The sequence below is a fragment of the Antrostomus carolinensis genome, unplaced genomic scaffold, assembly GCF_000700745.2.
Source record: "Antrostomus carolinensis isolate BGI_N321 unplaced genomic scaffold, ASM70074v2 scaffold8425, whole genome shotgun sequence".
NCBI lineage: Eukaryota > Metazoa > Chordata > Aves > Caprimulgiformes > Caprimulgidae > Antrostomus > Antrostomus carolinensis.
The window spans coordinates 4,511-17,721 of NW_010318381.1; the positions used below are offsets into that span (position 1 = coordinate 4,511).

The window sequence follows — 13,211 nt, forward strand, 5'->3', positions numbered from 1 at the left end:
TGAATGCAACATGAGGCAGCTGTGGGCTGACTCAAGAGCCAGGCTGCCACTTAATTCTGAATACAGAGTCAGCTCTTCTCAGTCAAACCTTGTCTGTGTTTGCACAAGACACTTCAAGACAGTTCACTTTTATGCAGGCAAAAAGCTCACAATATACTCTTCAAAAGACTGTTGATTTTAGATCCTCTCTGTACTGAATAGAATTCCCTGCACAAAATCATTACATCATTGTTGCAGGGACTGAGGTAGGGGGAAAGCTAGAAGGAGTTAAAATCAGAGAAAGAGAGAGAGAGAATCCTCTGCATGGCAACAAGCAGGGGAATCAGTGCTCTATAAGAATGCAAACCTGAGACACTTTGACTTCCAGTGCATCAGGACTAAATAGAGGATCAACCACTTATTAACTGCAGATGATACTGTGCTAGTTAGCCAGGTAGACTTCATTATGATTGAAATAATTATCAAAGATCAAATAGGGGCCCCTGATTATTCTCTTTCCTGTACACTTTCCCCCATAAAAAGAAACTCACTCTGATGGTTGTTTCCACAAGGCCTCCTCTTGGTCCCTTTTTTGGCTGCTTGGATTATCAACAGGAGAATGGACAGTCCACTCACAATGAGCAATATAAGACAAATAAGAATAAGTGATAAAGATCCTGTAAGAAAAACAGAAAAAGAATATCTTAAAAAAGATTCATGGTTCTAGCTGGAGTTTCCATGGCCTTCAAGCTTCAAAAGAAGGAACCTCAAACTCCAGAAGTACCCCTGAACCATAAAGTCTAAAAGTTCCAGCTGCCAAGCAGACTAGGAAGAAATCTGGAATCTTGTGTGAGTCTCACTGAAAGACTGTAAAACACAGATCTGAGAAAGGGTGTGATTTCATTTCTGATTAAATCAGTTTCAGGTGAAAATTCCCAACCAGCTCCAGTAAACAGAGAGACTAGACTTGGTCATTCCCTCTCCTTACCCCAGTTTGTCTCTGTTGGGTTGTTCACATCCGGGCAAATGAAAGGAATCACATTGGGTCTGGATGTTGAGAACATCGCAGTCGACATATTACTCCTGTGGTCAGTAGTGGAAAGATTCAAAGCAGGTGTTGCACTCTGAGGGGTAGCTGGCTGTGTGACATGGTTGCTGCAAACAGCATCACTTGTTTTTGTCCCTGGTCGAAGAGTATTTTTCCCAAGAATGCTGCAACTAGAGATGTAAAATAAATTAGTGTAGTTTTTGAAACAGCTGCAGTAATGACTTTATAAGAGATCACCATGAAACAAGTGAGTGAACTTTACAATCCTTGTTTTATCAACACAAACTCAGGCTTCACCTTTCCTAGATTCTATAAATATGTGAGGAATAACTAAGCTAATCAAAGTTATTACTGGAAAAAACCTGACATTCTATTTTTCTTACCATCTTTACATATAACAGCCTTGAAGCACAGCTGTACGCAGCAAGGGAACTTTTTGCTATAGAAACAAATCATCCAGACCTTTAAAAAAAAGGTTGAGAAAACTGTTGTTGCTATAGGTGAAGAAAAAAAGGGGGCTGAAGGGAGACAGATGCTTCAAATCAGCATGCAGACTGCTCAAGGCTCCTGAGAGTCATGAGGAACATGGTTTCATTGCACCTACTGCAGGTTTACTCTACACACAGCGATTTGGGCATCAAGTACTACAGAAATAACACCAAAATGTTGCTCTGAAGATGTCTGGATTAGTGATACATACTTGGTCCAAGGTTGACAGTTTTCATTTCTCCCCATGGAATAAGACCCTTCAGGACATGCTGAGCACACTGGAAAAAAGGAAGAGGCAGAATTTGAGTTAGCAACTTAATTGTATGACAGCTACACAGTAATTACACTAATAATTTATACTAGTAGTCTAGCTTATAGAACAAACCCAACAAAACCCACATGGTCTCTAAAACCCATAGTCATTGGGTCAGAAGTTACACGACATGCTCAGTGGTTCATTTTAGTCTGCAGCTGGCAAGGTTTCCTGTTTACTGGTTAATTATGGATATTAACAAGAGCAGCATCAAGATTTCTGACAGCTCAGGAACTGCAGAGCAACAGTCTGCACAACTATCCTGCTGTAACACTTGTGTGGAGACAGCAATGAGACAAATGACAACAGCTTGTACAGTAGAAAGAACAACCACCTCATCTGAAGTGGAGGCACATCACTAACTCACCACTTCCCAGTGTGTATCTGACATCTGGCATGTAACCTGCAACACACATGCAAATTCTGTCAGAGGTCTTCTCACACTTCTTCACTTCCACGCTCCCCTTCCCTAGCAACAACAGAATAAAGGGCAAGTGAGACAAAAAATAAGTTAAGAAAGAAAAAAAACAAATTACACAGTGCCTATCTGTTGTGTGTAGAAACAACTGCAGAGGGTAGAGTTTATTAACAATCCTGAAGACATGAGTTTCAGGCAGTACAAGCCTGCTTCTCTTTGAAGGCTCTATCATCAGTAACAACCAGGAAATATCAGCTATTGAAATGATAACCCACACAAGGACAAGAAAGCATTTGCCTCCCAAATTCATAACAAGAAATGATCACTACACAGTTGACTTACTGGTGTCACAGATTGTACAACTCTTGCAGAAGTTGTGGTTGTGCTCACTGTTAAAGTATTCGTCTTGACAGGGGGTACAGACTGTGTCTGCTGTTGCAGTGCAGCGGCTTCTCATTCTTTCACCTAAAAGAAAGACCATGAAGAAGCAGGAACTGATTGTTATCAGAAGGAAACCCTCTTCGTTTTCATGCAGCAGAATGAAAGAATGCTCAGAAAGTGACTGTTCCATGTACAACTCTGGCTGAAAACATTCAGTAGATTTAGACATGCCAGAATTCCTGAAAGATCTGACCCAAATCATCACTGTAAATTAAGCAGCTAAAATGGGGTAGCAGAGGCCTAGTGACTTGCTGAGAGTTGAGGCAATATCCCAAATGATTCTCCCAGTAGATTCCAAATATCACATCTCCAGATCACTTTTTCATATGGTTAAGACACTGCAGTTTTCCAGGCACGTTCCTTCTATCTCCATAGAGCACAGGCTGCAGGACTATAGACAGCTTTATTGACTAAGGTTTTCACAGCTGTGCTTAAATACATCCTTATTCTCACAGACTGTTTCTTTCATTTTCGTTCTCCATTTTCCCATTCTGTGGGTGAACAATGAGCACCAAGTCTCTTGCTCACTCTAAATTTTTCTCTGCATTTGTTTGAGTGCTATCAATGGCAAAATACAGGAGATATTCAGTGACCACAATATATGCACTATACTTCTACATTTTTACTATTTACATAATCAGGAAGAAACTATGAAGAAATGTTTCCCCAACAGCAGCAGATTTGCTAACAATGCAAAAAAACCTGATAAAAGTTCTTTCAGCATAAGGAGGCACAAAAAAACTTTAGAGATAAAGAATTATCTCTATCTGCATACAAGCCTTTCTTTAAATTGAGTTCAGAAACACTGCGTTTAGCTTTGAGAATAATGCAATAAACTGCCTCAAGTCTTAGATTAAAGGTTGAATTTACTCCATTTAGAATCTTTGAAGACAATGCTGCATCAGAGCTCACAGCATAACTATTTGGTGTTGTAGACTTAATTTTCAAAAATAACTATTCTGAAAGATGCACATGAAAACATATGCAAGAGTTTAAGTTGCAGCTGCACTTACAGACATGATCTACATGATCTACACTCCCTCTAGATGCACAGATGAACCCTTCTTTTAGTACAGTCAATAATAACTGTACCAAAAATAACCTTTTCTGTTAAGAGGACAGCCCCTTGAACAGCAATATTACCTGTCAGTTGTTATTCTTCATCACCAAGTCATTTCTATAATGAAATCACAACTATTAAAGTATTTGAAGTTTGATATTTTGCATTTGTGCTTCTCAATACTGCATTGCCTTCAGAGATAATCAGATTGTGGGGAAAAAACACACATAGGTATGCAAAACCCAGAATTCAGACTCATTTCATGGCTTTAAACTGAAAGAGGGTAGGTTTAGATTAGATATTAGGAAGAAGTTCTTTAGTGTGAGGGTGGTGAGACACTGGAACAGGTTGCCCAAAGAGGTTGTAGATGCCCCCTCCCTGGAAGTGTTTAAGACCAGGGTGGATGAGGCTTTGAGTAACCTGATCTAGTGTAAGGTGTCCCTGCTGATGGCAGGGGGATTGGAACTAGATGATCTTTAAGGTCCCTTCCAACCCAAACCATTCTATGATTCTATGATTCTATGATTCAGTTTCTACAATAAGAAAGGAGGAAACAAATACATTTCCTCTCAAGTTATGCTTTTCTAATCTCTATGAAACAAGCATATTTTTTCCTTCAAAAAACCACCAAGTCTTAAGTAGTATAAACCTTGCTACAAAAGAAAGCTTAAAAAACATCTTTAGCCACAGAATTAATTGTCTAAAGTTTTCCATTATCATGCCAGACTTCTGAGTTTTTTTTATGTGAGAGATAAAGACAGCAACATAAACGCTCCCATCTTTTCTCAGATAACACTCCCACAATGAAAATGCACCAGACTGACACATTAAGGAAGCTGAGCCACACAAAAGAAGTTCTTTTCAAGTTCTTCATTTAGCTCTTTTCAAAGAGGAGGATTCCTACATTTAGTATGTTATAGAAATAATCTTTGTCAGTGTAGGTAACTCTACTCCAGCCAAAACCAGTACAGACTGATATGAAAATCTCCTCATCAAATGCTATGCTTCCTACATTTGAATGGTATCTTCATCAAGCTGGTTCCTACCACCTGTGGGTTATTAAATGATAACTATTACATCGAGCAAGTATAACCAACCAACGTTCAGTGAAAATTACTTACCAGGGGCACAGTCCTTGCAGCATTTTTCACCGAAAGGATGCTCATGTTCTTTGCATTTCAACCCGAAGCAGCAGCTAATAGTGACTGCCAGCAGCAAGAAGAAAGCAGTGGAAAAATGCAAGTAAAAACCTACAGCTACCATAATGCAGCCCTACTGTCCCAGCAAAATCCTGAGAGTGGCAAACGCTTGAAGAAGTGATTCTAAAGCACTGGTGGCCAGAGCAAACTCATATGTCAGTTGCTGGGAAATTCCCAGCACGTGTTCCACGCCCCCATCCTTTTTCCCACTCCTATTTTTGCAGTTCACAACTAAAATATTCATAGGCAGAAAGACAGTATGCTGAAGAGCGTTATGAAAAGATTTCTATTCATAGTCTTAAAAGAGAGCGCCTCCAGCCAGGTACATACCTCTCTATGTGGTATTAAAGCACAGACCTTGAATGCCAGGAGAACTGGAAGAGATGATCCTTGTTATTGTAAAGAGGAATATCAAAGTAATACAGAAGTAACGCCTGAAAACCTTTATGGATGAGAGCCGTAGGTAAAATGAAACATAGCCCACATAGGCTTGCTTCTCAAAAGGCAAAGTGCAGACAGATTCTCTGCCCTTCCTTTGGTTTCATGGTAACGGTAAATCTGTGACTGTTACTGCTGCATAAAACCCAACGTCGTTAGTACATTTCTCTGCTCAGGGAGAGCGCGGAATTACAAATCATCAGTCATCTTGATACTGCCCTCGGGAGCTAGAAACAGCTACAGATGAGAAGCATTTGCAGTCTCTCCATTTTAGCTCTTAACATCAGACTCACTGCATTGCCACTGAAGAAAAGTAACCTCCTGACTCCAAAATACAGACTTCGTGTCACCTCTTCCATTTGCTCCCATGGAAAGAGAAGCTTCCAGCAGAGAATCACAGAATCACAGAATGTCAGGGATTGGAAGGGACCTCAAAAGATCATCCAGTCCAATCCCCCTGCCAGAGCAGGAACCTAAACGAAATCACACAGGAAGGTGCCCAGGTGGGTCTTGAATGTCTCCAGAGATGGAGACTCCACAAGCAGAGGTGTGCTCTGTGAAAGGGAAGGATGCAATATGCATGCACCAGCTACTTTTGATGCCTATTTTGTTCCACAGAAGCATGTTGACTCTGGAATCCAAACCCCTCCAAAGGCTCCTCCATCCAGCTGTACAAGCCAAGGACAGCAAGGAGGAGGCTGAATAGCACACTGGCATTGCAGTCCTGCCCTCATCTAACACAAGGCATGTAGAGTACAGAAAAAAAGGGATCACAGTAGGAATTAGTGGGCTTAACTTTCCAGGCTTACTATTAGAGCTTTATTAATTTGATCTTATTGATCTGGGATCTAAATTTTAGGTCTTCCAGTTCTAAGGGACTTGAGCAACTCTTATACAAAGGCCCTAGTGAACAAGACATCCTACAGTAATCAAAGATGTTTTATTTAGGTTATTTAAAAAACATAGTCAGACTTCCCAGACAAAGCAGATCTACAGTCAACTTACATCTAAATGCAAAGGAGATTTGATTGGAACTGAAATCCATTTGAAATCCCAATTAACCTGCAGTATTTGGGAGGACTGAACTGCAATATCAGGGCATATTTTATGCAGAGCTGCTGCTTTTTGTTTATTTCTTACATTTCTATAAAACTGTTTAAGAGTGGAAGGGGAGACAAAAGTGAGGCAAAACAGTAACTGTTTTTCTACTTCTCATATTTTCCAAGCATTCTGGAAAACAACTACTATGGAAAAGAAGTTCTACCTTAAAGCCATGCTTTCCCAAAGGGAAGCAAGTAAAGCATACCAGTTAACTTCAACTACCTTCACCCTCAGTACCTGCATGCAGGAAATATCCTAATCTCTTCCCACTGTAGTATCACACTCAATGCCATTGAAGTGGCTTTACACCTCATGACTCAGTCATTCCCTCAGCAATATTTAACCAGATATATATTTTTTCCCCTTAATTCTCTTTCACAAACACTAGTGGACTTTACCTATTCAATAAGTCAATTATTATTCAGTAAGAAACTGAAAATGCAAACTCCTGTGATGGTCACAAAAATTCTGCTCTATACAATTTAAGCTGAAAACTCCCAAAATACTAGAGCAGTGATGATGAAGCACTGATATTCTTGTTAAGGATACTTCAATACTAATGAAATGTTAATTTAATAAAGGCAATTAGCCACGTACCATCTTGAGAATTCAACTTTTACGTAGGGCATCCTTAAGTGTTACCAGGCTGGATATTGCCAGTTTCCTTTACGTGGCCATATTATGTAAGTAAATAAAACAGAGAGAGAACACAGTGATTAACCCATAGCATTTCACATTTAGCATGCTCCTTGGCTGGATTTTCACCAATGCAAATTAACCTCTCCCAAATCCTGCTTGGAATTGCCATGGGGATCACATATGTCCCAGTCTGCTCCCAGAAAACAGTCTGGATGCAGCTACTCTGGCTGTAGTAGGAGAGGAGAGCTTCAGAGTGTTGAGCTGAGCCATGCTGTGGATCAGAAATAAGAATCTGTACTGCTTTTATTTAATGTACACGTATCATTTTCGACTATAGATGCTTATCCTACACATTCCATACAAGCTTTTGAATTCTGGAAAGATGAAACATGTTCATGAGACAGTAGCACTCAAACACAAAGCCCTATTAACAGTAGGCAGATTGCTTGTGTGCATGAAAAATCCAAACACATGGAACTCTTAACTAGTGCTTCATGAAAAGCCTTCAAGAAAAAGTCACTAGATTCCTCACCTATGGGAAAGGACCCACAAGGATTTGAGAAAGACTGATTGTATATAAAATACTTACAAGAATTTTTTTAAAAAATAAGTCTATGGACAAACTAGAATAGTCTAAATTTCTAAAATTCCAAGACAGGAATAATCTCATGTACCTCCAAATCTCATCATGCAGTCCACTTTTATCTTAACAGCTGTTAGTTAACATGTGATCTTGATTTCTGGCAGAGAAAAAACAAAACACATTAAGGTGCAGAACTACTTTAAAAATGATTTTTTTTTCCCCACAGTTGTTCCTCAAGTTTCAGATTTATCAGGTGTGTGGCAAATACAGCCACAACAGTACATACTCTAACATTTCTGCAGTTGCTAGCTAAATACTGTGCTACCTTGCATTTTTTAAGGGATTACATATTCACACTATCAGAGAATAAACTAAAACAGCATACGTAGAATCTCTGCCTCAGTTGAGAGATAAAGTTCCAAATTTCAGGATATTTCAGCTGCTGAAGAATCCTTCTGCAAACCAGTACTTGCTTGCTGAGCATCTGGTGTGACACGACAGAACTTGCCCACTCAAATTATATCTAAATAATTGAACTGTGAAAACAACTAGAGCATAATACAAGAATGCAGCCAGGATATTTATATCATTATCAACTAATTTAAACAATCAACATTAAAATCCCACCACCCTGCAACCAAGTACATGTGGGGCGTTGGTACAGAAATGGAAGGGAATGGGGACTGACTAATGTGGCAGACATTCTAAGCTCATTTTAACACAAGATTATAAACTGAATTTATTCCTCTCCTACAGTTCTTGCAAAACCATATTTTAATTTGTCTCTCCTCTTCAGAATTGCAGTTTTTCCCCACTCACTGGAAAACCTAAATCCAGAAACATTTCCAAAGCATGGAGAAAAATATTTAATGAAAAAAAAAAGATATAGGTATATAAAAAGACTCTGATACAAGCTATTTAACAAAAACAAACAAAAAAGAAACATAAAAAAAGAGAGGGAATACCGAAACAGAAAAAGACAGCAATACTTATATTTACATTATATTAAGAGAATAAATTTAATCAAATATAACATCTCACTTGGATTTTCAGGTAACCCTTCAGAAAGAGGGGTTTTTACAGTAAAGATGGAACCAGAGTAAAAATAAGTTTTCTGTTTTAGACAGTAGTGGATATGACCCTTGTGTTGCAAGATGCTTTCCGAGATTACCCAAAACCAGACTGATTAAAAAGCTCCCCAAATGCTGACTACACGTTGCTCTGGCAAAAGCAGTTCAAAAGCAAAGCCTGTATTTCCCCCAGCTTCATCATTCATGAGTTTATGAGCATCGTTCATTTGCAGAGGCAAGTAATTATACTAGTTTTAACAATGAATTTTAGTTAAGTAGTAATCATACACCTGGGTGAATCCCATTGCTCTGTCCAACATCTTTAAGCTCCCAAAGAAACCTTCCCCATTGTTTCATTTTTAGAATGAAATTTGATTTTTTAATACATAACCAATGTCAATTCTCTCATATTCCCAGTGCACCTGCAAACACAAAACCTGTCATGCTATAACCAGCTTTCTTTTTAAAGTGGATGTAGAAGAGCTTCTCTGGAACATTTAAAGTAAGTTCTTCCCCACAAGCTTGCTCAGCAATGGAGGGAGAACTTGCATTAAATTCTCAACAACACGTAAGTAGGTTGAGATGCCTTGAGAAGAACACTGGAAGATTAGCCCATCAGTCTAGGTATGGATATCCTCATGAGGTCAGAACACACGCCTTTGAACCACAATCCCTTTACAAAAGCCAACATCTTTCAGTGTTCCTTGTGATTTCCACGGATCAGCAGCTATGAGGGCAACAAGAAGAGTTAAATACTGAAGACGCCTCCACCAAACATGATTAACCAAAAGTAGCTGAAACTTCAGCTGGATTAACTGTACAAACCAGGACAAACTGATGTAGTCCAGTTACCTGCCCGTTATTTATGGATCTTTCCCCCCCTCATACTGAAGGCAAGAGAGCTGTAGATCTTATGTATGGACGGAAGGGTTTTTTTGAAGTCTAGAACAACACGCTGTAGGCATATAACACAGATAGCAGCAAAGTAACTTTCTGTCTGTTTGAGGGTTGGATTTTTCTTTTTTTTGAAAGCAGGAAAGTGCTTCAGAGCTCTGGAAAAGTGAGCAGGATCAGAACTCCTCATGGACGTTCCGTGCGTAGTCCATAAGCTTGCTGCCTGTGAAGTATTCACTGTATTTCAGTATCTCCTCCAGCTCTAAGTGATGGTTTTGATTTTCATCTGCTACTGCTATCATTTGCTTCGCTTCATTTAGGGCATTGTATTCATTCATAGGATCCATATATTCCTGAAACAAGTAAGAAAATCATTTTCAATCCTTAAGTACACATTTTCACACATCAGAAATATGAAGCTCTATGTAAGCTTCAGCTACTGAGCCCAACATAAGCCATCCCAAACATCAGTCATGGAAAAAGGTGTTAGCACATCTTTTTAACAGGCTTACATCTATCTCCTGGCTATGTTTCCATTCACTGCTTCCTTTGCTGTTCTAACAGAAATACAGATTTTTCTCAGCTTATGCCAGCGTCTACAATAAAAATATTTTTGACATTTTGGTTGCAAACTAAACTCACTATCAAATCTGGTGGTTTTTGTGAAGAAATACCGATTCAAAAATAAAAACTGGCACGCTCCCCATCTGTGTGACCTAAATTTTCTTGTTTCTGGAGATAAACTCTTTAGTACATGTTAAATTTAGAACTTCTTTGTTCCATTTTAAACCACCAGGCAGACATTAGAGAGGTAAGAAGCCTCAGAAACAAAGCATTTTGCTCCTTCACCTACCTTGAAATAGATTAAAAGTTTTCAAGCACTGCACTTTAGCTCATGATGTACAAGACTCAACATTATCTTCAATTTCTTTCCAGATGTCACATATATGTGCATGTGTCTACGTGTGTAGACATATACAAAGACTTCACAGATAAAAGGACTATTTTTAAAACCAAATTCTCAGTAAAAAGGCTATTCATATTGTCTGTGTCACAATGTAACTGTTTATCCATCCTATCACTATTGTTCACATCCACATATTTGCATACTGAGAAGGTTAGGAACTTCAGCACTCATCCTGTCTGGGGGAGAAGACCAACACTTGAGAGGTTCTCCTTCCACGCTGCCTATGCTGCAGTTTGAATTCTGCCTGTCAAAGTACATTCCTACATCCAGAAAGGCAAAAAAATAAAAGCCAGAAATGAGCCACGAGCCTCTTCCACTGGCCACAAAACCACCCCAACTATAAGTTGCAAAATATTTCATGTTGTTTGGTAGACACGCTTCTGTAGACAGAATTGTTAGAAGAACGCCTCACTTGTGCAAACTGAAGTTGAAAAAGGCCACAAACTAGAATCCACACTTGAAAATAATAATTTGTTGTGGTTTTTTTTTAAATAAAAAAATCTCGAAGACAAGAGATCTCTGCTATTTTCTACACTACGAGGACCCCAGGGTTTGTTGGCTGTTGGGTTTTTTTTGGTTTGTTTTATTTTTGGTTGTGTTTTTTTTTAATGAATATATAGGTTGCCAGTTACTCCTTTTGTAACTGAAAGTATGACTCATTGTCCCATTAAGCAGCGCACCTAATGAAGTCTGTGACTCACTTTCATGCACTCCAAAGCCACACACGTGTCTATGTGACAAAAAAAACCCTGAAAGCATACCTCTGAATAACAGTGAAGCTAAGAAAACTCCCCCTCCTCTTTAACAAAAAGCCTAACAACATTATCTGCAAGCACTGTAGAACTGTAACTCAAAGTTTCATAGACACACACACCATACTGTTCATTTTTGGACTTCATATTCTCTAAAGCAGTTTCAATCCTGTATTTAAAAAAACAATTATTGGTTTTAAAAACACTAAAACTAATTATTTGAGGACAACTTACCTCCAGCTCTTCCATTGTAACAATACCATCATGGTTAGCATCGATGACCTCCTCAAATTCCTTCCTTCTGTCTTTTACCCAGTCATCATCAATATCTTGAGCTTGCTGGTTCTCTACGGTACCAACAGGTAATGAAATGAACTCTGAAAGGGTGAGCTTCTTGTCTCCATCTTGATCTACAACAGAAGTTCATAGTAACTGAAAAGTATTTGCTTAATGCCCATGAAAAATGAGAAATTCCTTCATGTCAGAGATGCCATTGGTACACTCTGCCTGGTTTCAGCAACGCGCCACCCAAACTCTAGCAGAGAATAGTTACCATTGATATCTTTGGTCAGCTGGAAACGCTCTGAATTATGGTACACAATGTTTTAGGAGGATAAAAAACATACACTCATCAATACAACAGACAAAAAGAATTTTACTGCTCCTGAAGGACACACCAGGTGGCAAGCTGGGCTTTTTTTTGTGATTGCTGCTGTTCTGTCTGCGCGTGTCACACGCTCAAGTATCACTGGAAACTCTTGATATTTATTAAGCTCACAACCAGCAAAGTCATCGTTCTTTGTTGTTGTTTTTTTTAATCCAGGTGTTCTAGCAGTTTTAAGTAGGCATCACTATTGACTCAATAGAAGAATAAATATGTACCAATACTTATGACTTTAAAAAAAACCACATTATTTTCTTAGAAACCTCAACCATTTATTTCCACTCTCATGACTGTACTTCACGATTCTTACACAGCTGCTGTACTGCAGAAGCACAAAGCAATTAATTTGCTCCTTACAGAACATTCACATCAATATCTTTTATAATATTTCACTATTCATCAATATTTTCTAGTACTGCTACAGTGACCCTACAATGCAGCAGCATCTCAGTATGACTGAAGTAGCGTCAGCTGATCTCTTTGTATGAAGAACTCAGAATATCTTTCTAACACATAATGTTGTAACAACCAGACAAAATTTAGTCTTGAGAGATGCACATACAACTCCATAGGATGCCAGAATTTGTGCTGATTTTCTTACTCATCACGTTAGATGTGTAGAACAGAGCAAACAAGATGTGCCAAAATTTCAGCTTAACCCATGACAGTGCAATGGCCTAACGTTTGTAAGTAAACAACACCCAAAACATGTTTTTAAATGATATACCTAAATCTCGGATGATTTCTTTCACCATGAACTTCAGCATTCCCCTGCTATGCTCTGGATGAAGAAAGGACAAGAATTCTTCTTCATTCAACAACAGATCAGGAGGTGGGTTGTCAGCTTGGTACCACCGATCCTTCAGGTTATCCAAAACTTCTTGTGCTAGAAATTTAAGAAAAAGATTTAAGCCATCATGTTCAATCCATTTAAAGTTCTTAAAATACACCTTCCCCTGTTTAAACAAGGATGAACTATTCACTACAGTTCAACTCCCAGGGAAAGTGGGTGCTGAGGGGGAAAAAAGTGCAATTAGTTTCATCTAGTTTGTGCTGAAACACTGCAAGATCCTTTAACCAAACAACTGAACTGAAATTAGGAGATGAAAATAAAGATTTAACTACATCTGTATCAAAACTTCAGTGTTATCAAGTG

General features: G+C 38.7%; 2 protein-coding genes across 2 annotated transcripts in view; both read right to left on the reverse strand.

Moving 5' to 3' along the window:
* TNFRSF4 (TNF receptor superfamily member 4) overlaps positions 1 to 5,011 on the reverse strand; it is a 5,270-nt gene extending 259 nt beyond the window's left edge. Inside the window, exons 1-6 of the mRNA XM_010168873.2 lie at positions 4,870 to 5,011; positions 2,590 to 2,712; positions 2,197 to 2,298; positions 1,728 to 1,794; positions 968 to 1,197; positions 531 to 656 (exon numbers count right to left, since the gene is read on the reverse strand). Coding sequence (XP_010167175.2) covers positions 531 to 656; positions 968 to 1,197; positions 1,728 to 1,794; positions 2,197 to 2,298; positions 2,590 to 2,712; positions 4,870 to 5,011 — 790 coding nt within the window. The remainder of the gene's footprint in view (positions 1 to 530; positions 657 to 967; positions 1,198 to 1,727; positions 1,795 to 2,196; positions 2,299 to 2,589; positions 2,713 to 4,869) is intronic.
* A 4,571-nt stretch (positions 5,012 to 9,582) lies between these two features.
* On the reverse strand, positions 9,583 to 12,941 carry SDF4 (stromal cell derived factor 4; the record flags this gene model as incomplete). The annotated part of the gene is made up of 3 exons (XM_010168874.1): positions 9,583 to 10,025; positions 11,626 to 11,801; positions 12,783 to 12,941. Coding segments are annotated over 3 exons (512 nt in total), but the record flags the coding sequence as incomplete, so codon positions are not given.
* Positions 12,942 to 13,211: the final 270 nt, after the last annotated feature.